At 36.9% G+C, this 27,647-nt stretch overlaps 2 protein-coding genes across 5 annotated transcripts in view; one reads left to right on the top strand and one right to left on the bottom strand.

The window, feature by feature from the left end:
- The window catches only part of LOC138941749 (uncharacterized), a 197,541-nt gene that overhangs the window by 6,713 nt on the left and 163,181 nt on the right, over positions 1-27,647 (top strand). For all 4 annotated transcript variants that reach the window (XM_070311636.1, XM_070311637.1, XM_070311635.1 and 1 more), the window contains one exon: positions 5,224-8,553. In XM_070311636.1, coding sequence (XP_070167737.1) covers positions 5,284-8,553 — 3,270 coding nt within the window. In that variant the 5' untranslated portion in view covers positions 5,224-5,283. The remainder of the gene's footprint in view (positions 1-5,223; positions 8,554-27,647) is intronic.
- On the bottom strand, positions 11,548-15,058 carry LOC138941757 (retinol dehydrogenase 12-like). Its single transcript, XM_070311645.1, has 6 exons — positions 14,823-15,058; positions 13,999-14,080; positions 13,477-13,781; positions 13,238-13,357; positions 12,150-12,366; positions 11,548-12,072 (listed from the first exon to the last, which is right to left on the bottom strand). Exons 1-6 carry the CDS (start codon positions 14,938-14,940, stop codon positions 11,925-11,927), a joined length of 990 nt encoding a protein of 329 aa, XP_070167746.1. The 5' UTR covers positions 14,941-15,058; the 3' UTR covers positions 11,548-11,924.

Here is a 27,647-nt window from a genome sequence, read left to right as displayed (position 1 = left end):
TCAAAGTTTGCTCATTGTCTATTTTTAGCCAATAGGGAAAAGTGCGAGACCGCCGTCAGAATCTCGAACTTAATTTAATTCGGAAGTAATGAGTTTGCGCGTAATTACAACACGTGAGCGCGTGACATTAAAATCGAGCCGCGATACGAGATACGCGCGCTGTATAATATCTATTAATAATACGATATAAACGGTGGCAAAAGTGATGTGAATTACGAGCGATACGCGATCGGAAATACCACGTGTATGACAAGTACTCGTCGAAATGATAAACGAACGGCGGTGGAGCATCGGAGTCTATGGCGAAAATTCCTCGCGCGTTTAAAAAAAAACCTCCATCTGACCGCGACGCTATATCGACCGGATAATATAGGGCCATTAATCTCTCTAAAGGATCGGCGCTCACCTACGTATCATCGGATAATGTTACCCTACGACGGCGCTTAATCACGTACGCATACACGCGTATGTACTACGCGGTGCGCGCGATTCTCGATAAGATTATTCTCGTGTGTGGCACGAGACGTTTTATTACGAGGCGCTACCGCAGGAAACGACCGTGTCTTCCGGCCTCTACGCGAGAGATATATCCTCTCGGATAAATGAAGTAAGTGACAAAATACCCGCGATTACTCCGATTGAACAATCTGAAAGCTGATTTCCGCGCGAGCGTCTCCCTCCGTACTCCGAAAATTGAAATGATCATTCTTTTTTAATAATAATCGGAAATGTAGGTTTTTTTTATATTTTTAGAAAGATTAATTAAAAAGAGATTAAAAAGATATATATGTATATATATATAAATATATAAATATTTCGGAATAATAATCACAATAACATTTTTAGCAGAGAATATTCAAGCAAATTACATATTTATTATACGACAGGAAAAAATTAAAGTTTATTAATTTTTTTAGACGCTAAATGCACGTGTCCGCAGTAAATGTTTCCAACATGATGATAAAACGCTTGATTAAACTGAAACAATTTGACATGTATGAATGAATAATTTTCTCATTTTATCTTAATTATAAATATTTTGCTTTCGGAATAAATGTCGCAAAAAATATAGTACAGGAAATTAGTTTTCATTTTAAATAGACATTTGATAAATTTTCTGTTATTCCGATATATCGTATTTGGTAAGCAAAATTGGTTGGTTTATTTTCCATTTATAATATTGGCTATTCTACACTCGTCCTATAATCAACATGAAAATACTCGTGATAATTTTACAAAAAATTTCTCTCCTGGCCAACATTGATCATATATAGCTTATTGATAAAACGAGTTTCCATTAGCTAAAATACATTTTTAATTTACCTGTTAATTAATGCTGAAAAAATTTATCTCCGGCGTATCGTATCTCTCTTCTATGTAATATTTATTATTATAATTATCTTTCACTTTAGAAAAATAGCGTATTTAAAGATTATAATTATAAAAGAAGATGAAAGTTTATTATTTTTGTAATATCGTAATTTTTTTGTATTTATTATTTCGCGCTGCAAGTTTAACATAGTTCATTATGATGTTTAACATTCGTTTGTATATTTTTATAAAATATGATCTTATGATTTTAATGCTTATATTTCTTTACTTTTGCCAAAAAGAAGACAAATTTCAACCGACGTGATATCTCCAGCGCGAATAATCTAGATGATCTACAGACTTTAAATGGGGAGAGATCAAAGATCTCGTCACTCGGTTAATTAAGAGGTTAAAAGATTTAAACGGCGTGCACAAAGAACCTCTCATGCTCCTCTCGGCTAACGAGTCAGTTCCCGACGTACGCATTCACTCCTTTCCGCGATCGTCGGCCGATTATCGTCTCTCGTTATTACGCAACCGTGTCACGGCTAGGTAAGCCCACGCAATTTTTGCATTCCATTGTAATCTTGGCGAGAGATTCTTCGATGTCGATCGATGAATTATGTATACGCGCGGCGACATTCGCCGCTGACAGCCCGCAGTTCTCTCAACTGATGAATACATTGTCTTTTATGGATCCTCGTGAAAATCTGCGGAGGCGTTTCGCGAAACAGAATTTTCCAAGATTAAAAATAAACAATTTTATTCTTCATAGTAACGCAAACATTATCATCGAATCGAGATATTTCTATTTGAAAAAATTCAGATTTTTCTTTAAATCGACCGAATGATTTATTTATCTCAAAGTATATAGCGGAAGAAAAAGGATCCGTCACTTTTAACATCGTGATCTTAATCCACCGCAAGAGTCGAATTAAATCCCGAGAGATCGCACGAATGTCGAGGATTCGTCATCGGTATCGCGAACTGAATCGCGACAAGTGCCTATGGACGATAAATCGTGATAATCACCGCAAATCGTAGATTCGGGTCAGCGCATTCGCGGCAACACCTGAATTTTGCAGTACCGTTAATTACATCGGCTAGCACCTCGCATTCCTGGAGTGCAAGCGCGGCAAGCGTTTCATCGAAATTAATGTACCCTAGTGGCAAGTTCAATCTTCGTTCTCATTTCTATATTACGTAACGCATGACATAATTAAAATGTATTAAAAAATTTTTGAGAAAAATTTGTTTTTTCCGTCCTTGGCGTATCTCCCCTTTTTATCATACTACCTTCGTTATCCGTGTTTCTGCTTTTACATTTTAGTAATCTCTGTTCTCCGTTACATATCTCGCGACATGAGGCATAAATTTATTTTAATATGTAACGTATTGCTTCTCCTATAGAATTGATACAAATTTAATAAATTTCTAGAGGGATCTACTTCCGCGTGGAATAGCTTTGCAATTGCGCAAAGCGCATTATAAATAAAGTTAATTAGAATTGAATCAATCTATAATTTTGTCGAATACTCACTTACAGTTCTACTGTTTCAAAGGTCAAACTCATCCACGCTATACGAATGACTCCCATACGTTTCATTACGACGCGGTGGGTTACGCGTTATCCTGCCATCTAAAAGTAGAATTCCAGCCGGGTGGCTTCGATACATATAGCGTATATACATATATATATATATATATACGACTGTGTGTGTATTCGCGTGGGAATCATTAGAGCTCCAGTATAACATCGTAATACAGCACGAAAAGCCACGACAGTTTAATTCAATTTACGCGGCTCGCGCGCGCGGTCTTACCGTTCTCGTGTGAATTGCAACTACCCTCCCTATGGGGGATCGACAATGTTCGCCGTGCGATTTCACGTTTAATATTTACTTGACGCATTTGCCGATTTTAGCGAGACTGCCGAATTATACCGACGCACCGATCGTTACCGCGCAACGAATCGTGATTAAATGGAATAAAACTCACCGTCCCTTTTTTCCACGTATTTCGCGAATATTTTACATTATCCGATTGCATCCCCCTTCCCCTCTTTCTCCCCCCTCGTTCCGTTCTCTTATCGTTCAATGTTTTATGAATATTTACCGCTGGGTCGACGACCTTTATTCACGTCGGATGATACATCGTCGCTGAAAACCAATTGTTTGCGAAAATATACGCAATTTGCATTGATCCAAACGGCATTTTCGATAAGCAGCACGGTTTCTCGCATTTTCGTTTAAGCTCGCTTCATTAAAAGCGTTTTGTTTCATTTACATTTCAGGCTTGCGCCGCGAGAGAGAGAGAGAGAGAGAGAGAGAGAGAGAGAGAGAGAGAGAGAGAGAGAGAAGCGATATAGAGATTGAAATAAAATTTCGATCAAAGTTTATTTCAATCAAATTCCAATGAAAATTTATTTCCCGTTTATGAGGAAATAATTTGTGTCTGTTGTTTCATTAGGTTTCCTGTCAATATTTTTATATTTTCATATTAATTCTTTTTTTCTAAATGCAGGAAAATTGTTAAAAAGAAAATTGTTTCGACTGGTCTAGGAAAGATATTAATTAGATATGTGAGCCATCGTATTTTATAAAATAACTGCTATTTGTATTATTTCAACATATATAGCGAATACATCGATTAAATTTTCTGTATGATATAATGTAATAATCTCTGACTTAAAGAAACATATTTTTTTTTATGGAAAAATAATGCCGTTCCGCGTTGCTGGTCTCTCGACGGACATATTAAATTTTGTTAGTCTCTTGGGTTTCTTAACGATTCCACGCACGATCTCAACGGCGGACGTATTATAATATTTACTGTTCCCGAGTTGAGGAACCGAATTAATTCAAACCGGATATCGGTCAACTGCCGGAAATTCCACCAACGACGGAACGTGCCGCCGATGTCGGATCGGGCCAAACCGTTACGGAAGCGCACCTTCTGCTATTTATCGCCGATTTCCGGAACGTGGTCGAGTTCGAAATGGCAAATTTTGCCGAGGAAATTTTAACTCTAAATTTAACGTTGTATTTTACGATACTCATCCCTGGTTTTTGCAACTTGAATCGTGATTTCTCTCCTTCATAAAATTAAAGCGTGTTTTTAAGATTTGCGCAAATTATATTTATATGAGATTTTTGTTTGTGATTTATTATATTTTTGCCGATTCTCCCGTTGGCAAAACGATGGCTTAGAAAGATCGGTGTTGGCGAATTAAAGCGGCGCGTAATACGCACGTGAGGTACGTAGGTAGTCGAGATGAGGCGGTGCCATTTAGCGGAGCACGCACGTAAATTTCCGCGCTAGGTGAAAAATTAACGAGGGAAACGTTCTTCGCTAGCCGCGCGTCCGCGAGTTTGAGAGTTCATTACGCTAGATTTGCGAAAGCGCTTACTGCACGGAGACCTTTTCCAGTGAATAATTTTTGGTACTCGCTCGGAGCGCATACGGCGGAGCAGTAGTTAGAATTTTACGCAAAGTTAATCGTATTATCGAGGCTGATAAATTATTCGACAAATTGCACGAGTTTCTACTTTTAGTTGCTATCGCGTACCTGGTCATATATTTGAAACAGCGATGTAACTTTTTATATTTAAACAACACAATAGTCTTTCATTAAACAAATAGACACAATTCCCATGTTAAATAATTTCTTCTCATATAAAATACTATTCTACGCTGTTGCAGAAATGTTGTTGAACTCTCTCTTAACTGTTTAACTTTCCGTTTAAAAAACTTTTCTCATATAGAATATTTCAATATTTTTTGTCACATAATTTAAGATGAAATCTTCTCACGATGAAATTCAAAATTTGTAAAACAGCCATCCGATATTTTTTCACATTAGATTCTTCTTTCAAATATTCTTGTTTTAATGGCAAAATATTTTTATTTCAGAATCTCGCGTATTCCTTCTCTTCGATAAAACGCGTTTAAGATGCCGCCTTACAACGGAAGATGAGCGATGAAATAATTTCCAAGTCCAGCAACATTTCCTTCGTCGACGAGGATGCGCGTAACGCGGACGGCGACGCCTCTCGTCCGATCGCTTCATGGATCGCGTCGAAGAGGTTGACAAACGCCGAGGCGGGAGACGCGCGCTTACGGAACGTGCGGATCTTGACGACCGTTTCGGCTTCCGGTCCGTCGGCGATCGCTAGGCGGGACTTGTTGGCGTCTGACGACGGCAAGATGCTCAATCATCGGCGGGAGTCGCTTCAACAACGTCACGCGCGACAATCGTCCGTGTCGAGGAGAGAGCGGAACGAAGAAATCGAGAGCGCTTCGCAGCGTTACGAGAACGTGGTGCTCAGATACGAAAAACCGAGGCCGCAGTTGAAGCGGCAGATCAGCCGGGAACATCAGCAGCAGCAGCAGCAGCAGCAGCAGCAGCAGCAGCAGCAGAACAATAATTCGAGCAGCGACGAGAGCGTCGCGAGGAACAAGTCAAAGAGCACCAGCTCGATCGACGCGCAATCAGTGAACAATATCCTGGACGAGTACGAGGATCTTGATTATTGCAGATCGTCGGATCTTAGCGACGTCGGAAATATTAACGTGACCAATTTCGAGGCGATAATAATGGATCGACAAAAACGGCAGCGGCAACAAGAAAGATCAAAGATATCCGGCACAAAAGTTCAGATCAAATCGATTCCAACGAGGGAGAAGATTCAACCGGTATTAAAGGTCAACCAACAGACTCAAGTGAGACAGCGTTCGCGGGACAGACAGAAGGATTCCAGCAAACCGCATCAACAGGATAATTGCCGCGCCTCGTCGCCGACGACGATGGACGCGATCGAGAGCGGTCGCTCCAAGATGCCTGAGATGTTGCTACGCAGAGGAGAGGTTCAAAAGCGGGTGGACGAATGGCTGAATCAGGCGCACAATCAGAACTTTCCGTTGTCTCCTCGCGAAAAACCCCTAACAAGATCCAACAGCAGCGCCGAACAAAAGAGCCAGCGAAGATATCGCGTCCAGGATTCGCGATCGCGTTCGATCGACGAGGCGAAAAGTAAATTGAACGGTGGTGGAGCCTCGTCGAGCTACGACGATCTGACTCGGATGGATCGTAAGATGGAGCGTGGCAAGCCGGACAGAGTGAATGTTGGCGTAAACACCAGCAGAGGCACATACAAAGAATATTTGGCGACGAGGAACAAAGTCAAGCAGCAAGATTACGGTTTCGGCGCTCAATCGAACATCGCGTCGTCGAAATCTAGCGATTCCAATCCGGCTTCCAGAATCCCTCAGAGAGAGCCCTTAGGTTCGAGCTTCAGGTCCAGGCGTGCCGAAATAAATTCGGATGAAAAAAACTCGGCCGACAACAAGATTACGAATTCAGTGAAGACAAGAGGCGAATCTAATTACGGTAAAACGATCGTTAATAGCTCCAAGATGGTCCAAGGGTCTACCGTTACATCAACGACAACGACATCAATTATCTCCCGCGGAAAGCCATCGCTGAAGCGTTCTGGGAATGGTGCGGATCAGAATTGTGCGGTCGTCGTAGCACGTTCGCTCGTTAAGGAGGAGACGGATCCGCGCTTACCGCGCGGAGCAGGCTTCTCCAAGGGCCCACCGTCGACCGGCAACCTTGGTGACCAAGGTGAGCTGATCTCGCCAAATAAGGACGGAGAAAGTAGGCGACACGCTGCCGCTGCCGCCGATAAAGCGATCGAGGCGATCTGTAAATCGACGGAAGCACCGACGAGTCGCGCCGCCGACAACTCGCCGAGAATCACTTTCGTAGAATCGGGAATGGCGATTGAATCGCGACGTCGATTACAAATTTCCAGCGACGTTCGTAGGGAGGCCAGATCGTTCGATCAATCGCGACAGGAGCAACCGAGCTATGGTTTGACAGTTGGCGCTCACGTGCGGGTTTTTCAAGGTCAAGCCGAGTCGCGCAGCGGTCTAAGAATCAGATGTCCGAGCATCCAGGTCGGAAATCAATCAATGGAGATTAGAAAGCCACCGGTCTTATCGCGCAAAGATCTCGCCGCGTTTCCTTCGCGAGACGTCGAAGCGCAGGATCGAACAAAGGCGTCGATCGACGTGTCTTCGTCGAGCTTCAAGCCCAACAACAATCGAACCTACATCGCGACGAGCGATCCGCAAAAGTCGAATGAGCGGAACGCCACGGGATCCAAGGTCGCAATCTGCGAGGCCGTCCCGTCTGGTAAAATCACGCGTTATACCTCACCCGATCACGTGGAGAGGATTTATGAGCGTAGTCTGCAACCGCAAGTGATCCATGCGGACGATCTCGAATCGATACTTGGACCTTCGCTACAAGTGTCGCCTTACGGTGAAAGAATCAGCGTTTCCAGAACGACGGATCGAGACTCGCCCGTCCATGAAACTCGCTCATCGATTGTCGAGGACGAGTCGTTGGAGAGAATCGGCGAGTCGCGGCACGAACATCTCGAGACTATCGAGGAGGACGATCGGAAGAGCGAAGATTCCGTCTGCAAGTATCCGGAGATTGGTTTGAAGCAGTGCCTCAAGGTGCAGCGGAGTCTACCGAACGGTAGATCGAGAGAATCGGTGGATAAGAGAAAGGACGATTCGTCGAATTATGCCAAGGACCAGCAACATCCGGTTGTCTTTAACGAGCCCGCGAGGACTTTCGCGACTTTCCAAACGACATCATCTTGTCGGGGTAATGTCGAGTCGAGTGTCCAATCTCGATCTTCGGAGATGAAGGGATCCAAGGAAGAAATTAAACAAAATTCAGACGAGACAACGATGATTCCTCAGGATCTAGTAATTGGCTATCAAAACGCGTCGCGAGAGGATCAGGACCGACCGATGATCCATTCGCGGGAAAATAGCAATCTGTCAACTGCTACGATTCCTATTGATGAATTAGAGAATGAAAGAAGTTCGAGGAGTGGAGGAGAATCTTCTCGGAATAAACTTGAGTTTAGCGAAAGGTTGCAAGACCGCGTCGAGGAGACAACGAAGAATGCCGAAGAGCGTGGTGCGGTGATCAATGAAGTTCTTGTTAAAAATCTGCGATTTGAGCAAGATTTGCCGGAAATTCCGGCTGAAACGAAAGTGGATCGTAGTGTTGAGCCGGTGAATTTTCATAATATTCTGTGCGACGATTACGAGAACGAGAAATTGAGGAACAAAAAAATATATACGACGAAGGAGGAGATACATCACCGGAGACTAATAGATATGCTGAAGAAGGGAGACTTGGAGACGCTAAAGACGGTGAGTGACAAAGATATTTAATATTTTTTATATTAGACCAGCGACTTATGTCAGTTGGCAATTTTTATCGTAACGTTAAATCTTTATTCAACATTATATTTAAAAGGATCGATAATACTTCGCTACAATACCATAGTAATGGAATTTATCATGTTTTCGTATAATCGATATAAAAAGTAAATTGCATTAAACAAACAGCATATATTCATCAAATAGTGATTTACAAATCACCGCTGCCGAAAAATACGATCGAATTTATCAGGCGGCTGAAATTCAATCCTGACGCGAATCGACGATGCGCGATTCGGTTTTCGTATCGATTGTTTCTCCTCGCCGCGAAATATGTATCTCGTTTTAATCGCGATAAAACTTCCTCGCAAGATACGCTTGACAATAAAGCAATAATTACGCGCGCGCGCCTGCTACACGATAGTCCCGCGCGATGAATCCGCGAGCTCTTTCGATATAATTACAAGCCCGGCGTAATAATCGAGATTGCTTCTTTTCATTCGGCTCTTTATTCCGATCGGATAATAAATACGTCAAATTGCTATTACGCAATGACCAGGGTTGGGGGAACGTTACTCTGTAAAAGTAACTCTCCCGTTACCGTTACCGTTACTCAGAAAGTAACAATTCCTTATTTTTTCAGTAATAATGCGTCGCTTAATAATGTCGCGTGTCATGTAAAAGAACATTGTGACGTAATGTAATTATCAAGTTTCAGCGTCGCGGTCGCCATAAACGTGATGTAATGGGGCTCGCGTGCGCCGCGAATGTCCTCGGTATATCAAATTTTCCCCGTGGAAAGAGGGGAGGGGTGAGGGGAGAGAGAGAGAGAGAGAGAGAGAGGGGGGGGGGCGGGCGGAAGAGTAATATCTCATTGTAGGGTGCGAAAGGATAATTCGCCAGACGCGATTTGAGATATGCGAGAATTTGTACCATCGGCATTTCGCTAATCGATGTCGATGAGACGCATTATTTCATCGCTGTCTCTATCGGATCGAGAAATAATTTTACAGCATATTATTGTATAAAAGGAATCTCAATAAAAATCCCGAATTCGGCATGTTTAAGCTGGAGAGAAGCTTTTTTTAAAAATCTTCGAAAAATACTCGTAAAAACATATTTTTCAATTTTGCACGTGTCAACAGAGAGAGAGAAGGAAGGAGAGCGAGATTTCTCGAATATAGTCTAGCCTTTGACACAAATATTAACTTTGTTTCGATGGCATCGTGTGGTTGCATGACGGATAAATACGGCGAATGTACGACGACACGTATCTATGCGGCGTGTACTCGCATCTCGAATGAAGCTGCTCGTAAACAAAGCTCGCGAAGGATAAAAGTGCGAGTGATAAAAACGCGCGCGAAACACGTAGGGCAAAGATTTAAATAACTGGCACGGGCGAGCCGAGAGCGGAAGGAGACTCGTACATATATCCCGACGAAGGCGACTCCGGACATTGCTCGTGACTGCTCTTAAAGGTGCGCGAAGGAGAGGATTTCTCGACTCGTCGTGTAAGAAATAAGGGCGACCGTGGTGGACCGAGAGTGGAGAAGAGAGAGCCGCGCGATTTATGATTCGACCCAGCTGGGAACCTAGCATAAGGTACGCGGTTCATAGTACGCTTTAACGCGCAAGAAAGGTGTAATAAATTGTTCCGCGCGTGCAAATGCGAGACGCATTCCGAGAACCGGGGGTAAATGCGAGACTCGCCCTTAACGAGATTCGCAGGATGAGGTCACTACTCTTCCTCCTTTCCTTGCGACGTTGACCTTCAAAGACGTGACAAACTCATTTCCCTTCTAACGTGCTTTTATACGTCGTTGATGGAACATTTTCTATTATCTCCTATAACACGAACACGCGTATGCAATTTCATATTTTTCTATTACAATATATATTGGAAAAAATAACGATATAAAATACAATTACCCATATTCTCCAGATATTGCTTGTCTATGAAGAAGAAAAAAAAAAAAAGTCGGAAACACCTACGAATTTTTAAATCCTATCAAACTCAACTTCTTTCACAGCTCTATTTTCACCTTAATACAATAATATAACAAACCTGAAAATTTTTTTCGCAATAAAAAAAAATCGAATAAACCATAAATGGGATTTGAAAATAATTAATCGTTATATCACAGAACCGTCTGCCATTTTTCTCCGGCGAATATTGCGATGCACAAATTCTGAACGTGACACGCGAGATAAGTGGCGCAATTCCTGCAACCGTCGTTATACGCGACGAAACGTATCGTTGCGGCGCATGCATCAACGATTTATCATCCGCGCGATGCGGCTCTCTCAAAAGTTCATCTAGTTGCCCGCGAAAAGGGCATTCGCCTTCGCGAATCGCCAGCGTTGAATCGGTCGTAAAGGAGATATTTACTTGCGAGCGTTAATGGGAGAGATTATTGCGACGATTTTCTCTGATTCAAAGCGAACGCAGGTCTCCTTTTGCTCTCCCTCGCATCTCGATTGTCAACTGCAATCCCCCAATTTTGAGAGGATCTATATATTCGGGGTAAACCGGAGCATCTCTGGCAATTCTCGCGACGGCCTTGAAATCTCGATATGCGTTTTAATAACAATTGTATATAATAGGAATTATTCGATATAATATAGAGAATATATATTTATCGCTAAATATTTTATATTTAATTACACAATATTATCGAAAGGTAGGTATCTTGATATGATAAGATCGTATCTTTCCCGTTACTTAATGTCTCTAGAAAAGAGGCTTTTTATAGAATTTCACATCGTAGGCTTTCTTATTTTTCTCTGCTTTCGCGACATGGGTCAAACAAATAAGAGATCATCGGAAAATATCAAGAAAAAAATTAAAAGATTTTGATAAGGAAACGCACAAAGCTATTATAAGATCAAGAATTTTCTTTAGTGCGATATAACGATTATTAAAATTACAAGGAACTAAAAGCTATTTTTTTTTTCATTAGGTATTATAATTTTTATGTGATAGAATGATATCAATATATATAATATAATATCAATATTTAGAAAGTATCTTATCAATGTGTGTACATATGTGTGTGTATATATATATATATATATATATATATATTTAGAAATATTACATATAACTTGCTGATGCATAATTTTATGCTTCTTTGTTTTCTTTTTGCATCTATTCAGACCTACATACCATTGGAGAAATAGACAGGTGGACATCGTAAATATGCATATATCTATGTCACTTTCTAATTAGATATAAATATTCATTACGATTTATAAAATAGTATCGTCGATAATTTCAAACCGTGTATTAAGATCAATAGAGTTATATATTCATGAAATTTACGGGGCTTCGTTTACGACGATGCAATCAATGGAATATCTCTTTACGATATTTGGCGTGAGACGGTTTGCAGAAATGTGGTAAAATCTTCTTCTGGCTTTAAATGCAGAAGTTTGCAGGATACATCCCACAAGTTTTTAGCATATTCATTATTTCTCGCTTTCCTTTGTTCATTGGCGACTTTGCAATCTCTGCATAGTAAAAATAGAAAATTATATATATATATATATATTTTCTCTATTGTATATAACATATAGCATATCCTCACGAATAATAAAGTCCAGTCTCGTTAGCCGTTTTTTCATCCACTGAACAATATATCGTTGTTTGTGCTCCTTCTTCAACATTCTTAAAAAAAAGCCACGTTAAAAAATTATAAACAAAACCTGCTCCTAGAAACATAGAATTACTCGCGTGCCGAGATATCTCCGTTGGTATAAGACCAGGATGCAAAGAATATACGTTTATTCCGTGAATATTTGCTTCTGCAAATTGAAATAATATTTTATTTATTTAATTCATCCGTTTCACCTTTTTTCTTTTGCCAAAATAAATAACTATACAGTTCGGAAAAAAAAAAAAAAATCGTTTTCTATAGTTCTTTTGATGTTGAATACACAGACTTCTATATAATATACTAAACTGCTAATAGCGATATGACGAGTGAAGCTAGGGCAGCCATATATATTATATAAAATAATAAATTAAAACAACTACTGAACAATGTACAAATTTTAGCATATTTATTGGGAATCCAATTTTGTCTTTTTATCGCATTCAATCAGACTGTCAATCGATTTTTATCTTTGAAGGGAACGCTGCAATATTATTTTTTTAATTTAGAAAATTTGATCTGAAAAACTCTTAAATGTGCATAAATTGATAAATCAATTAAAAACTACTTGATAGATTTTCAACGATCTAATTTACAACTTTTCCATAATAAATCTGATGTTTAATCATGAATATCTTATCAACCATAGTCGACAAAAGATTCCCTTTAAAGGTTGAAAGTCTTAACATACCTTATTTTGGATGCAATAAAACTTCTCAAACACTTTACATATCGCGTAGTTATAATATCCAAAATATACTAAATAGCTCTTTTTGCAACTTTAACTGCAAGTTTCTCAAAATTATGTGATGCGATTGAGCGATTTGAAAAACGGAATCGTATTTAGCATAAAAAAAAAACTATGGAAAACGATTAGTCTTTTTCTGGTGTTAAAAAAAAAAAAAGTTATTTTTTGTTACATTGTGTTTTTAACCATCAATTAGTAATTAAAAAATTATAAAGTCATCTTTCTATAAACTATTTTACGAATCATTATAAAATACGTCTTTGTTTAATATTACCTGTCAATCGACGAGCGAGTTCCTTTGTAAACAGAATGTTTGCCAGTTTACTTTGCGTATAACCTTTAAGTGGAGTGTAAGATTTCTCTAGATTAATATCATCAAAATCTATGTCACCCACTATAATAGAATGCTTCTGTTATAGTTATGTTTAGAGTAAACGAGCAGTTCGGATAAGAATATATTCTTATTTTTTCAGTAAATGATAAAACTGGTATCAGCGCGATATTTCTACATACAAATATAAGTAAATGATGACACATTGACTATTCTGCAACCGGGGGAAGACGATTGCATTTTTGGCATCAGTAGAAGCGTCAAAAGAAAATGACCAAGATAATTCGTTTGTAATGTCGTTTCAATTCCATCCTCTGTTTTCTCGTACGGAATCATAGCCACACCAGCATTGTTTACGAGAATATGAATGGCTGCTTCTTTTGTTAGTAAATTTTTAGCGCAATCTCTCACGCTTTTCAAACTAGCTAGATCGAGGGAATAAATTACAATCTCACCCGCAATATTTTGATACTCATCCTTTTTAATTCTAAAAAACACAAGAGATAGTCTTCTATATTAAATTGTTTTCTTATTTGTTACGCAAAAATTTCATATAAGAAGTAAAATAAAAAAGAATAAAAGAAAAAGCATTTCCTTTTAATCCTGTGATTTTATCCTAAAATAAACAATGACCGCTAATTTATTTGGTTCTTATAATATATGATTTTAATTAACTAAAATATAATTTTATATACAATATTTACCTTGAAGGTGGATTATTTTTTATATCTACGACTGCTTCGTTTGCTTTTTCCATATTTCTACAGGCCAAAATTACCCTAGCACCTAAATGCACACGTTTGTTCATGTTTGAATATTTACAAAACCTTAGTTGTAGAGTAAATATCACAAACGAAAAAAATTATATCTTATTTATGTTACTAATCAAATTTTCTAAATTAAAAAATTCTGTATTAAATTATACGAAGGAGACAAAAGGCAATCAAAAGTCCGCGCGGTAACAAAGAGCATCACAAAAAGCATACGTCTTGGTCCTTTTTTTGGATCATCTTCTCGAACATCCATGTGTAACATTTGTCTTCTGTATAACATGGGTGACTCACTCAAGTTCGGCATATTTGTATCGACAGTTGTTTTTTTAATATAATATATTTTATCGGATCGGTCTCTTTCTATCTTGAAATTCCATTATATTTATAATATATATTTACCTTCTGACAATATGAGTGACTTGCTTTTTTTCTGCGTGTATTATTACTATTACATTTTTTATATAATATATTCTATATATTTTGTAATTGCGCTGAAGATGGTCCAAAGGAGGACCGAAACGTACGTTTTTTTTTTTTTACGATTGTGTCTATCACTTATTGTTAGTTAAAATATCAGTGTAATTTGATTACAATAAAATATATGCGCACAAATTACCGCGCTAGCTCTTGATTTTGATCTATATTCAATATTATTTATTTTATTATATAAATCTCTTCTGTGTGTATTATAATTCTCTCACTAAAAAAGAAAATTCAAAATACTAGGATAAATTATCATTTCTTCGATATATTACCTCTTCCATAAAAATCTCTAGCAGTCTCTTTACCAATACCGCCACTTGCTCCTGTTATCACTACAGTTTTGCCGTCAAGTCGTGCATTACTTGTACACATTTTCGTATAAAACCACATTTTCTTACTTATGATGCTTCCAGAATATCATTAATACACAATTAATTATGTTGATTTCACTCATACGACTTCACTGATCTCGCTTCATTCCGACTACGGAATGTCCTCGATAAACATTTTGCATGTTCTTATATAATGCGTCTTACGTCAACAAGTGATAGTTGCGCACTAAACATGCGCAGATAAGATGTATGAAGAACTCACTCTGAAGGAGTTTTTTGAGACCTCTAAAGTTTTATTCTACTGGTAGGGCAAAACCGGTATTTTGACTTCTCCAAAAAATCTTGTTATCCTTGGTAAACAAATTTTTTTGTTCAGCAAAATTTTTTTTACTCTCTGATTTTTTGTACGAAGACAAATTCAAAAAAGTATCCGGTTTCGATCTACTTTCCCTTATAAATGTGTGTGTGTTTGTGTACATCTATATAATTATATACTTAAAAAGGTTTTTTTTTTTTTTAATAATTATATACTTTTATAAATTATATACTAAAAAAAAAATTTAAACGATAATTGAACAATAATTTACTTTATAAACTACTTTATAAATTGTTCAAAGTGACCACCATTTTGGTCTACGCACACTTCTGCTCTTTGAATTATTGATGTTGTATGTTATTACAAGCATCTGTTATTTTATTGAATAACTGCTGCCGATTGACTGGCTTATCCGCATTCATACAACAAAAATATAATTCACAGAGTAATTTAAAAGTCAATGTAAAAATTGTTAGGAGTGGTAGAGGAGGGACGAAAGAAATATTTGTCGTCAAACAACATAGGGTTGGCGTCTTAAAATTGTTGCATTGAATCATTCTGTAGATGTGCTATGAAATATAATGATAGAATTCACGTTATAGATATTGTATAATGTTATTCAACTATACATAATATATTTTCCTGTTTTTAAAAGATAAATTGACGAAGAAGTTTTTTTACGTACAAGTCGATACTTGTATATAGACACAAGTTTTACATTCTACAAGTATGATATAAAGTGAGATGTGTGAGTAAAAATAATAAAAATATTAAGTTAGATCTTTTCGCTTTCAATTTCTCTATATGAAATATTATGTTTATAATGTTATAAGACTTTATAGCAAAGAATTTAATGTAGCCTAAAATTTCAGTGTTTCTACAATATATAAGACGATATTACGATTTGAAACATTAAAGATATTTGATATTTCAAGAGTGATGCGTTATTCTGAGATACTCGACATTAATTAAGTAATCACAGTTTCGATTCTGTTACTAATAAAAATATATACGTAATATAATTTTCATTCGCCATTTGCAACGGTATTCGATAATAATTAGTTAAATCTTTCGAATTATAATTTCATCGTTTCTTTTTCCGAATGTATAAGACCCGCTTGAATAATCATCGGATTAAATGTGTATATTATGATAAATTTTCGTGAGAGAAAGGACAGCGGGAGAAGATGGCACATTTAACAGCGACCTGTTTTAGCGTACAGTGTCTTACGATGATACACGAAGAAGCGAAAAGTAGGCTAGCGGTGAATTTAATCGAAGACATTGGATTGCGAACGTGCATGAATACTAACAGACACGTACATATGCGAGTGACCCTCGTGTAAATACACGAGCCGTATTATATGATGGTGCGCGCGGCGTATGTGCCAATCAGATGATGATACGCTGCGGGATACGAGATAATTGTCATGTGAGATTTCGGCATATTATTCCCTAATTATATGCGTCAGTATCATCGATATCTCTGATCATTTGCAATGTAATTGGTAATCGTAACATAATTGTAATATAATCTATTTTATTCTCAATTATTTGTCCTTAATTAAGCAGAGATGATTAAGATAATACGAAGTATGTAAAGATATATAGAGATAAAGATGTTTATATAAAAAGATATATGAAAATAAAGATAAATTAATAAATATTGGACATTATTTAAACGTTTGAATACCTTTTTAATTTAATCGAATATTCATAGATGAATAAAAGTGACATATCAAATAAAACTATTATTAATTATTAAAATTTTATCTAATCTTGGATAGAAATAATTTTCGGTCGAATTACTCGCAGTTGTGCCACTCGATTACTTTTCTCGATTCATCATGACAGGAGCAATGATGGATGCAGATATGTGTAACGATAGTGTAGATATAAACGGAGCTCGTTAGCGTTCTAAGGTCAACAACGATCGTCATGATCGTTCAAGCATGAAAGAATTCATGATTACGTAAAAGTATTGCCAAAGCTGAAGTAAACAGGTGTGCAAAACAATTTACGAGCGCTACTGCAAGAGAGACTTTATATTGTACATTTCATTGTGTTACGCTCTCCTTGAAATATTATTTGCTTTTTATGCAATATCTTTGCTTTTTTTTTTTAAGGTCAATGATTTTCCATCTCTACGATTGTGATGCTATTTTCTTTTATATAATCGCAGATATTAGAAAATAGATAATTTAATAAGAAAATAGATATATGGTAAAAGTTTCAGAATATCAATTACGATGAAAGGTAATCTTATTATTAAAAGCGCCCGGAATTTTAATGAATCGAATCAGAAATATACTATTCTATTATTACCATATACTCTTTTGATAAGCTTTTACTATCATCTCGAATTAAAATTGTATTTCAATTTTACTCGTATTATCGAGGATTTCGTGCGATGTATCGAAAGAATTAAAAACACATTGTCCATAGTAGATTACGAGAACATCAAGTTCAATAGTCTCTGGATGAATGAAGGGGAGCAGAGAATTTATCCGCGTGTTTAATCGCCGATAATATAACAGAGAATTTTATTCTCAATTCCATTGAAAATTTTCTATTTAATTCATAATTCTATTCAATTCGGTGTCTCTCGTTCTATCGATCTTCCCCGCGAAGAAGAACAGGGCTCTCGTCTCAAGCGAGCAAGAGCCCTTTACACGACGAACGCTCTACGCTATTTAGAAATTCTACTCGAACGCACAAAGGGATGTCATCTCTCTCGATGCGAAGGTGGCGATGCCATGTCCGAGCCCCGAGTGGCTCTCTCGTGCCACGCACAGCACGTGCGTGTCGCGACGCACACGCATCGATGGTTGGGTAGTTCGCCCACCGATTGTCAACTTTCAATGACGCGGCTCGAATAACATCGGTTTTCCAATACACGATATGAGGAGGAAAAAAGCGGAGTATCGAGAACACGGAAACGGAAGGTGGGGGTGACCGACCGCCTATTGTGTATTGTCGCGAAAATGTGTCGTTTCGCGAATTTATTTAATATTTGTTGTTTAACATTAGCAAACTGCGAGAGATAATATTATTTCAATTTTTTTTTTTTTTTTTTTTTTTTTTTTTTTTTGTTATTATTAATCCGTGCTTACGACTCTGGATGTCTTCCAGTTTTTACATTTGTTATTCTTGTGTTGTGTCGTGTGTTTCTTTTGTGTTTTCACAATAAATTAAAAATTCTCAAAATTTCTTAAAATTTAATATATTTAAAATCCTCAAATCAAAACTCAACCTTGAAATTATAATTAAATTAAATTAAAATTAAAATTAAAATCAAAATTAAATTAAAGCTTGAAACTTAAAACTTAAAACTTGAAATTAATTAATTCATTAACCTTAAAATTAAAATTAAAACTAAAACTAAAATTAAAATTAAAATCAAAATCAAAATCGAAATTAAAATTAGAATTAAAATTAAAATCAAAATTAAAATTAAAATCAAAATCAAAATAACGTGTGACGAGTTTTGGCCAATATATTGTAACTACAGATGCAAACGAATCTTCGTTATAATTATTTTCGTTTTCAATATAATTTGTTAAAGTGTACATTAATGTCGAATTTATATTAATCGCAAAATTATTTTTAAAAGATATTCTGAAAATATTATATTTTATATTACGTTTTAATAATTATTTGCAATTTTATCAAACGTGTATAAATTAAAAAAAAATCATAAAGTATATACGAGGATTGGAATTAAAATTATCCGCTAAAATTAATCACGTCAATCGCATATTATTTCGCTATTGCAAATGAATCTCAAATAAGAGGACGCTGTATTTTCGTAACTTTTACGGAAAGTTGATAATTTCTATTTGCGCCTAATTAAACGCGACGTCGTTGTCGGCAGGTATCCGATGCATCGCGCGCATCGACGCGCAATTATTAAGACCAAATAGGACAAGCTTCTCGCGTATCCCCAACGACGTATCGATTTCTGGCCGCAGACCTAGAGAATCTGAGCTGACGAGAGTTTACGAGTCGCCTGTAACACAAAATATGTATTCCGCCTATAAATTGCTCGATCACCGATAGAGTCGCGGATAGCGCGAACCATGAAAGTACAAACGGCTATCGTCGGCTTGTATCAGTTCCGAATAGTTTATTATCATCATAAATCACGTGCACATACACACACCGTCGCCGCTACGCCGATGTTCGCGATCACTTGAAGCGTGTATTTTGCCGCGAGCATTGATGCACTCGCACACGCGGAAGTTGCATCGGGAGAGAAGAAGGGTATGCGGGATGGATAGATCCAATGATAATAAAAAAAAAAAAAAAAAAAAAAAAAATGTAATTCCCTTTCGAAGCGATATTTTGCGTTTATAGAGTATTCAAAGAATATATTACACGTACATATAATAGATACAGACGATAAAAATAAAATTTTCCGTATAAAGTATTTTGCATTTGCATAAAAATTTTACGACATAATATAAATAAATAAATAAGTGTGAATAAATAATGATCGATTATAATTGATTTATTCAATACTATTTTAAAATTAATCGATTGAAGATTAAGTTTAATTCAAGTTTCGAAAAATATAGATTATAATTTTTTTTAAACGCTATTGACGTTTTAATATATCTTTCTTAAGAAATAATTCTAATTTTTTGAATAAATTTGCAATTGTATTGTAAACCGAATACGCTTAGTTATTTTCGTATACTCTATTTCATTGTATTTCTAAACGCACACAAGCTCGTCTTATTCACAATGACAGACCATTATGAATGCACGTGTTGCGCACGTCCGTCTCACCGGCAATTTTTCGCGATATCGACGCTGTGCAAGCTCCAGGTCGGAAGGCAGGTCGGCGTTTCCCCGGTGGTTGAAGGGCCAATTCGAGAGAGGATATTATGTAGCCTTAGGGAGATGCTAGGTGGTGACGTCCCGTTGAAGTTGCCGGAGGTGGAGAGAAAACAGGAAGGCGTGGATCGCACGGAGAAACACGAACGTGAAGAGGTGCGAGGATATTGCGTTCTGCCTGGTAATTTCTACAACGTTCTCTCTCCTCCTCTCTTTACCTCTTTTTCCTATCTATTTCATATATTCCCTGTGTGATCCTTCTGTCAGCATTCTCTACGAGAAAGTCCTGTTAAAGGGTCTAGTGAATTTACATGCACGTGCTTGGATTTGTATGATCGAATAATGCTTGAAGTAAGAATTTTTCTCTCCTTCTCTCTGTTTCTCCTTCTCTCATACATACATACATACATACATACGCGTCATAGGCACAAAGTGCAATTGTTTATTGTTCTTGATGAATTGCAATGATAACGATGAAAAAATGCGCAATCGGGCGCTTAACGCGAGTGGAGTAAGGATAAATAAGGATACTTCGAATGTGATCACGCTAACTAAGATTCAGCAAACTTGCTGCTTTTAAGTTTACCATACACTTTGTGGATTACTATTTACATATTCACGTCGGTGGTATAAATGCAAATGAGCCAATTTTTTATGTGTTTTATAACATATTTAAATTTAATATTTTCACATAAGCCTTATAAGCTTATTTTCTTGATTCTGAGAGAGAACACTCAGTTTTTTTTTTTTTTTTTTTTTTTTTAAATCCATTTTCTTGAATCATTTAAGAATATTAATACTGCATTTAATAGTGTTCAATTTTATTTTTCACTGATCCTCTTAAATGTTTTTTTTTTAATATTATGATTATGATAATATTTATATATTTATTTATTAGAATTAAAAGTATAAAATGTAATTATATAAAATCTCATAAGAGACTTTATATGTAAAAAGTTATTTTTGCAATGGGACGAGGGAGGGAATATATGTATCTAATCATTGTAATATCTCATTATCGGACATCCTTTGATCTACGAGTCGCGGATTAACATAGATGTAGATCTATGTTAATCCGCGTATAATAAGCTACGGATTTGTGTTGGTGTCTGTGTTTATGGCCAACACAAGATCAGGGTTGATTATCTGTCGTACGCTTGTAATAAATATTTGCTATCCTGCACATATTTCTGCAAATATACATTGCATCCTATACTATTGGAAATTGTATACATATACGCAGTCTTTCTTTATCAATATTACCTAAATAATTTCTCTATGCATCCTTTATACAATATAATGAGTATTCATACAGAAGTCTATATCACAAACAGAACGCTAATTATCTGAATTGCTAAAGCCTAACGATATAATTTTAATCTTTGATGTAAGAGTTCTCATCCTCTCCAATTTATCTTGATTGCATTGTTTCAAATAAACATGTTTGAAAAATATTAATTTATAATTACATTTATCCTATTTATCATTTATCATTTTTTATCCGCTTTAAATATCTTTTTCTCAATTTTTGTTATTATTGTATATTATACAATATAATAATTTTATTCGCGAACAAAAATACTTTTTGTTTCCTGAGAGAATGTATTGTAACTTTTTATTATTACTAGTGTCTCCTTTCGTACTAATTAATCTAGGATGCAACTTCTCGCACTGTATTTTATCGGGGTGAAAATTTTTTCACATTTTCGTCATTCCAAGCGCAATATCGCATCACGTTTGAACGAGACACTTTTGCATTCTCAAGTCTTCGACGGAAGAACAAGGATTCTTGTCTCGTTCAAGAGGCCGTCGCCTCATTGTTTCGATCGACGCGGCAACTCGGATTTCACGCGAGACCGAGCCATCTATTTGCAAATTTCGAAAAGCTCGCGAAAACTTTATTATCCATCTGATATATATTGTAGTTACTCGTTGAACGTGCTTCTCCTCCAACAGCGGCGGCTTCCGTCTCGCGAGCTTCTTTACGATCGTCTTATTGTTGGCGAACCAACTGGATAGCTATGTATACGAATGTGCAATAATCCTGCATTTTCTCTCGACGGATATGCTTTACATAATATACCGCGAAATAGTCGTCCCCTTTGTACGCGGATACAAACTTGACTACGGCACGCGGATATCCTCTACGATGTTCGGACTTTCTTACACCGTATACGCGTTGTCTGATATAAATTACGCGTGAGATGAATTTGTTTTTTCTTTTTTTTTTCACGGTAATCTCTCTAAAGGTAAATTTTGTAAATAGCGATTGTGTAAAAAAAAAAAAAAAAAAAAAAAAAAAAAAAAAAAAATTTGACGGCTTCCCAAAGATCCCGAAACGAGAAACATCACGCGAATCGACATAAGGAGTATCGTATAGCGGCGTTTCTGTCACGAATCTTTGGTCCCTTCAAAAGACCATCAAGATCCCAAGTTCTTGAGTAAAGTTCCGAAGGTATTCCGAGAACCGCTTTTATCCATCTGTATAGCCGTTTCGCGGTAGTCGATACGACGGTCGAGATGAGCAGCGGGGCGGCATGATAAGAAGCAGACGGAATAAAGGGGGATAAAAAGTATCCGAAAGAAGGTGGAGAGGAGATCTCGTATAATGTCGAGTTGGATGTTCGTCTCTCTTTCTCTCTCCAAATCCTTCTTCTTATCCTCCCCCTCTGTTTCATTTCTCTCTTCCTTTGCCGATCCTGCGGTTTTCCGGTTCCTTTGTATCTTCGAGCCTCTTTCTTCCAACGACAGGGAGGAAAAGAGAAAGGAAGATTGGGGGGGACGGAGAGAAGAATAAATGAGACGTGGAAAAGAGCGAGACGGCGGGAAAGAGTATCTCTTGAAACCAGTTCGATCTATAGAACAGCGCCTTTGCATCAGACATACGAGAAACGAGAACGAATCGGTCATGAATTATAGGCGAATCGAGCTGCAGGATTCGAAACAAGCGGCTTTATTGTGGCATGTATACCGACCGACCCATAAAACTAATCGAAACTCGCACGGTGGAGAAAGTTGAAGCACTTTCAACTAATTATTTACAAGCTATAAAGAAAACAATCGCACTTTGCGCTTTCTCTTTTCAATGTGAAATTTTTTTATAAATATAACAATTCAATAACAGAAAAATAAAATTTTATATCAATCTACATTCGGTAAATAAAAGAAAACAAATTAAGCAATAAATGTAATGATTGTAAAATAAGAAGAATAAAAAGAAAGAAACTTAAGAGACTTTTTATCGTAAAATAAAATTATCAATACGCGATTTTTGATGACGCAAGCGAGAGCGCACTTATGGCGCAGACGGTAAAAATCTTTTTACACACGCGACGCACCAACCAATTTTCGCCCGAGAGAGTTAGGAGCGGGTTCCAAGCTCCACCGAAGCCCGGTCTCTCGACCTCTTGTGTGTAATCTGAAGAAAAGTTTCTTTCCGACGTGAAAGAACGATGTTCGAAGTTTCGCAAGTTTCAGATTACGCGCGTACACAGAGCGCGTGTCCCTTTTCACGGATCTAGTGGAATCGCATGGCTTTTTTCATTTACGAATTCCCTGATAAATTTTAGATCGAGTTTTTTTCCGCGACATCCGGTGTGCGTTTCCAATGAAAAAGAAAAACTCGTTTTTAGTTTTCTATCGGTATCATTTCGCGTGCGTCCCGAGCAATATCTATTCGCAAGTTTTCATCAACCGGCGTCGAATGGACGCGGGTGCTCTCGTCCGGTGACACGAGACCTTTCGTATAAAATGCTAATTCAATCCGCCGAATGTACTTCCGTGCAATTTACCGCTTTCCGTTCCATTTCTCTCGACTGGCAGTGCATCGCCATCTGTCCTGATTTTCGTCTATTCCGCTCATGAAAAAATCATTTTCGTCGATTCAAAGTCGCGTGAAGCCGAACGTGAAGCCGATTAATTTAAATGAATAGATACAATATAAACAGTAATAAGAAATATGTATGAAAGACGTTTCAATCGTCGAAAAAAAGTATGTCTAGGGATCAGAAAGTGAATAAAAAATTGTATAAAAACCGTATTTGATATGAAGATATAATCGAAATATATTTAATAAGTAATTAAGAAAACTTGCGCTAATTATAGAAATATTATTTGAATGTTTTTGTTTTTCTTTTCTAATTATTAACATATCTATTTAGAAAACTTGCGATTTTGCAATTATATACTTGTCGCATAAAATATTGCTTTTGGATTTAGTCACGAAGCGATGATAAGTACGTTTTTGTTTAATTTGCATCCCGTGTTTAACGATATAGAACTTTTTACGAGACAAAAGAATCTCCTTGATCGATGGCTTGGAAAAACGCCGGATTTGCTTTAATCTTTACACTTTTAACTTCGTAAAAGGTGAGGATACTTTCGAGATCATCGCATGATGAGACGACTCTTTAGAGAACATGCAAGCGCGTTAATAATCTCGTTAACACCCTGGCCGACCAACTCACCGCTTTATGATTAATTTTGTTAATGCACATGTTTGATAATTTTCATTATTTAAAAATGACGCGTTACGGATGTTAAGATTACAGAGTAATCAGAGTTAAATAAAATGTAATCGTATTAATGATGATTTCGAATGCTAATAAAATAGTAAAATTAATGCGCTCAACGATTATAATTATGAAATCATCAGTAATCATCAATGACGAATAATAGAAATAATCAAGGCAAAGATAATATGGTCAGTTTTAATTCTAAATATTTATATGATTAATTTTGTTAATGCACATGTTGGATAATTTTCATTCTCTAAAAATGACGCGTTAAGGATGTTAAGATTACAGAGTGATCAGAGTTAAATAAAATGTAATCGTATTAATGATTTCGAATGCTAATAAAATAGTAAAATTAATGCGCTCAACGATTATAATTATGAAATCATCAGTAATCATCAATGACGAATAATAGAAATAATCAAGGCAAAGATAATATGGTCAGTTTTAATTCTAAATATTTATATGATTAATTTTGTTAATGCACATGTTGGATAATTTTCATTCTCTAAAAATGACGCGTTAAGGGTGTTAAGATTACAGAGTGATCAGAGTTAAATAAAATGTAATCGTATTAATGATTTCGAATGCTAATAAAATAGTAAAATTAATGCGCTCAACGATTATAATTATGAAATCATCAGTAATCATCAATGACGAATAATAGAAATAATCAAGGCAAAGATAATATGGTCAGTTATAATTCTAAATATTTATACATGAGCTATAAATCATTAATAAAAAAAAAAACCGATTTTTCAATACTATTGTTTCCATAAACTAAAAATTATATTGACAATTTTAAATGTTTAATAATAAATTCTACTGACCGACCGATGCACCGCCCTTGCATGTCTCACTTCTTTCCGCATCTGGTCATCGCGAGATCCCTTCCGTTTCCGGTTGCTCCCTTCGCTTCAAATTGAGACGAGACAGTCTATCAATTTGTCCACTCGTGCATAATCACTATTCTCATAATCACTATTTCACTCGTAGTCCAAAATCCGCCATATGCAATGACGCGGTAAAATTATTTCCATGCCGATTATAAACACGAAAGAACATATAATCGCGTATTAATAAATGGACGGAGACGATTTTCCGTGATTCTAATCGACATTCCCGATACTCGCGACATCCACTTTATACACGGGATAAACTTGTGATGGATAAAAAAAGGCGAGAAATACGGAAAGAATATTTCAATCTCGCACGCTAATGCAATACGACGGTTACTGTAACGGTTACGGAAAATTTAGGCAGGTTGAGTAGTAGTAGATGGGGAGGGGGGAACGCGTCGTCGAATATCCGTTCCAGGAAAAGGAGCGAGCGCGTCTCTTCCGAGAAATAAACCGTACGCGAAAAATCCTGCGCGAGATAAATGAAACTAGCTCGAGCGACGCTGTTTTGCGATCTCGATTTATGAAATTGTGAATATAACTCTGAAAAAAAGGATTACATTTTAAAACAATATTAAAGAATATTAAAGCAGAAACGTGTGGAACGCGACGCGCTTATATTTTCAACGCAATATTATTATATACGACAGCGAGTAAATTATTTCAGCGCCTAAAAATATGTTAAATAATGTATTCATCGATCGTTGTATCGTATTATAAAGTCGATATATCAAAACTACAAATTACTCTCGATTCGGATATTTCGAATATTCGTTCGGATGCGAAATTCATTTTCGATAGATAAAAGATGCGTGGGAAAAATCTTGTCGTTTGCGAGTATATATATATCGAACGATGCCTTAATCACGATTACACGGGTTAATATATTACACTCGGATAATCGCCTGTTATTCGATACAAGACCCCCCCGACACTCGTTCGTACGCGAATCTCACTTTCGACGGATAAAAAGACGCGAGAAACACGGAGCGCGACCGTAATTCGTCTTGAGACTCGCGCTTGTGGGAAGGGACTGACACGATTACGGAAAATTTAGGCTGGACGGGTGATAGGTGAGGAGAGGGGAGGACCGCGTCGCCGAACGTCTCGGTACAGAAGCGTTCAAAAAAGTTGGATGTAAACATTCAGATATAAACAAAGAAGCGCGGCTCGAGAGAAAGAGAGAGAGAGAGCTTATATTACAAAATCTCGATCAATTTTCATGGCGAAACGATAATACAACGAGAATAATCGTTGAATAGAATGTGTAAGATTCGAGGAGGAATATATCTGAAAAGCAGCTCACACACCACGTATGAACATTCCTAATAAAATATTCTTATTTAAGAGAAAAAAAAATGTGTTCGGTTAGTCGACAGTTAGTCGACTAATTTTACACGTCAGGTTTAATAATATTCATGGTTGTAAAATTGACCAATCACGGTCATTCGATTCTTGATTGGTGATTGGTTAGTTTTAAAACTATGGATGTTACTGAAATCCAATTAAGGGTGACGTGTCAACGTTAATCGATGTTTCTGAAATGCCGCGAGAAACCACGAGTACCAACAGCTAAATGAGAAATTTTACAATTGGTGAAGCTTCGCGTCGCGTTTTTCACACGTTTCGTATTTCAATATACTTTAATATTCTTTTAAAATATATGTTTCTTCTTCAATTATATGTATAATTTCGCCAGAAAATAATCGCGAGATTGCAAAAGTATCGCTCGAGCTTCGTTATCTTATCCTTGTTCGTATCGCGAAGGTTTTTTGGCGCACGATTTTTTTCTCGCAAAAAACTCGCTCGCTCCTGTTCTTGGAAGAGATATTCGACGACATTCCCCTCCCCTCCCCCCACCTATCCGTCCAGCCTAAATTTTCCATATTAATTTTCCAGCCATATTTAAATTATTTTAAAATTATTAAAAATAAAACTTAACAAGAGAAAGAGAGAGGGAGAGAGAAAAAGCTTATATCGAAAGACTAGACTAGGATTGCGACGGATATGTTTGTCGTGCCAATTTAGCGGGTCGGTTTCCTCGCCGCGGAGCTCAACCACTTGTCGGTGTATTACATGAACGCGCAACACGCAACTGCGACAAGCAGCAAACAAAGTATACACACCGCAATAGTTCCTGACCCACATAGCACTCGAGACGACCCTTTAAGGGAAAATGCAAACAACACGGAGCACA

This window comes from Polyergus mexicanus, unplaced genomic scaffold (genome assembly GCF_030449975.1).
Source record: "Polyergus mexicanus isolate NDT 795.1 unplaced genomic scaffold, iyPolMexi1.0 SCAF_20, whole genome shotgun sequence".
NCBI lineage: Eukaryota > Metazoa > Arthropoda > Insecta > Hymenoptera > Formicidae > Polyergus > Polyergus mexicanus.
The sequence above is the reverse complement of the archived record's forward strand: the minus strand, read 5'-3'. Positions and strand labels throughout refer to the sequence as shown.

Bases quoted from the DNA above. Each gene is read 5' to 3' on its own strand.
- LOC138941757 (XM_070311645.1), bottom strand. From the start codon at position 14,940: ATGTGGTTTTATACGAAAATGTGTACAAGTAATGCACGACTTGACGGC. The intron at 14,081-14,822 runs GTAATATATCGA...GTGTGCATTTAG, and splicing joins TAGAGATTTTTATGGAAGAG to GTGCTAGGGTAATTTTGGCC. The intron at 13,358-13,476 runs GTATGTAGAAAT...ATTCTATTATAG, and splicing joins GTCATCATTTACTTATATTT to TGGGTGACATAGATTTTGAT.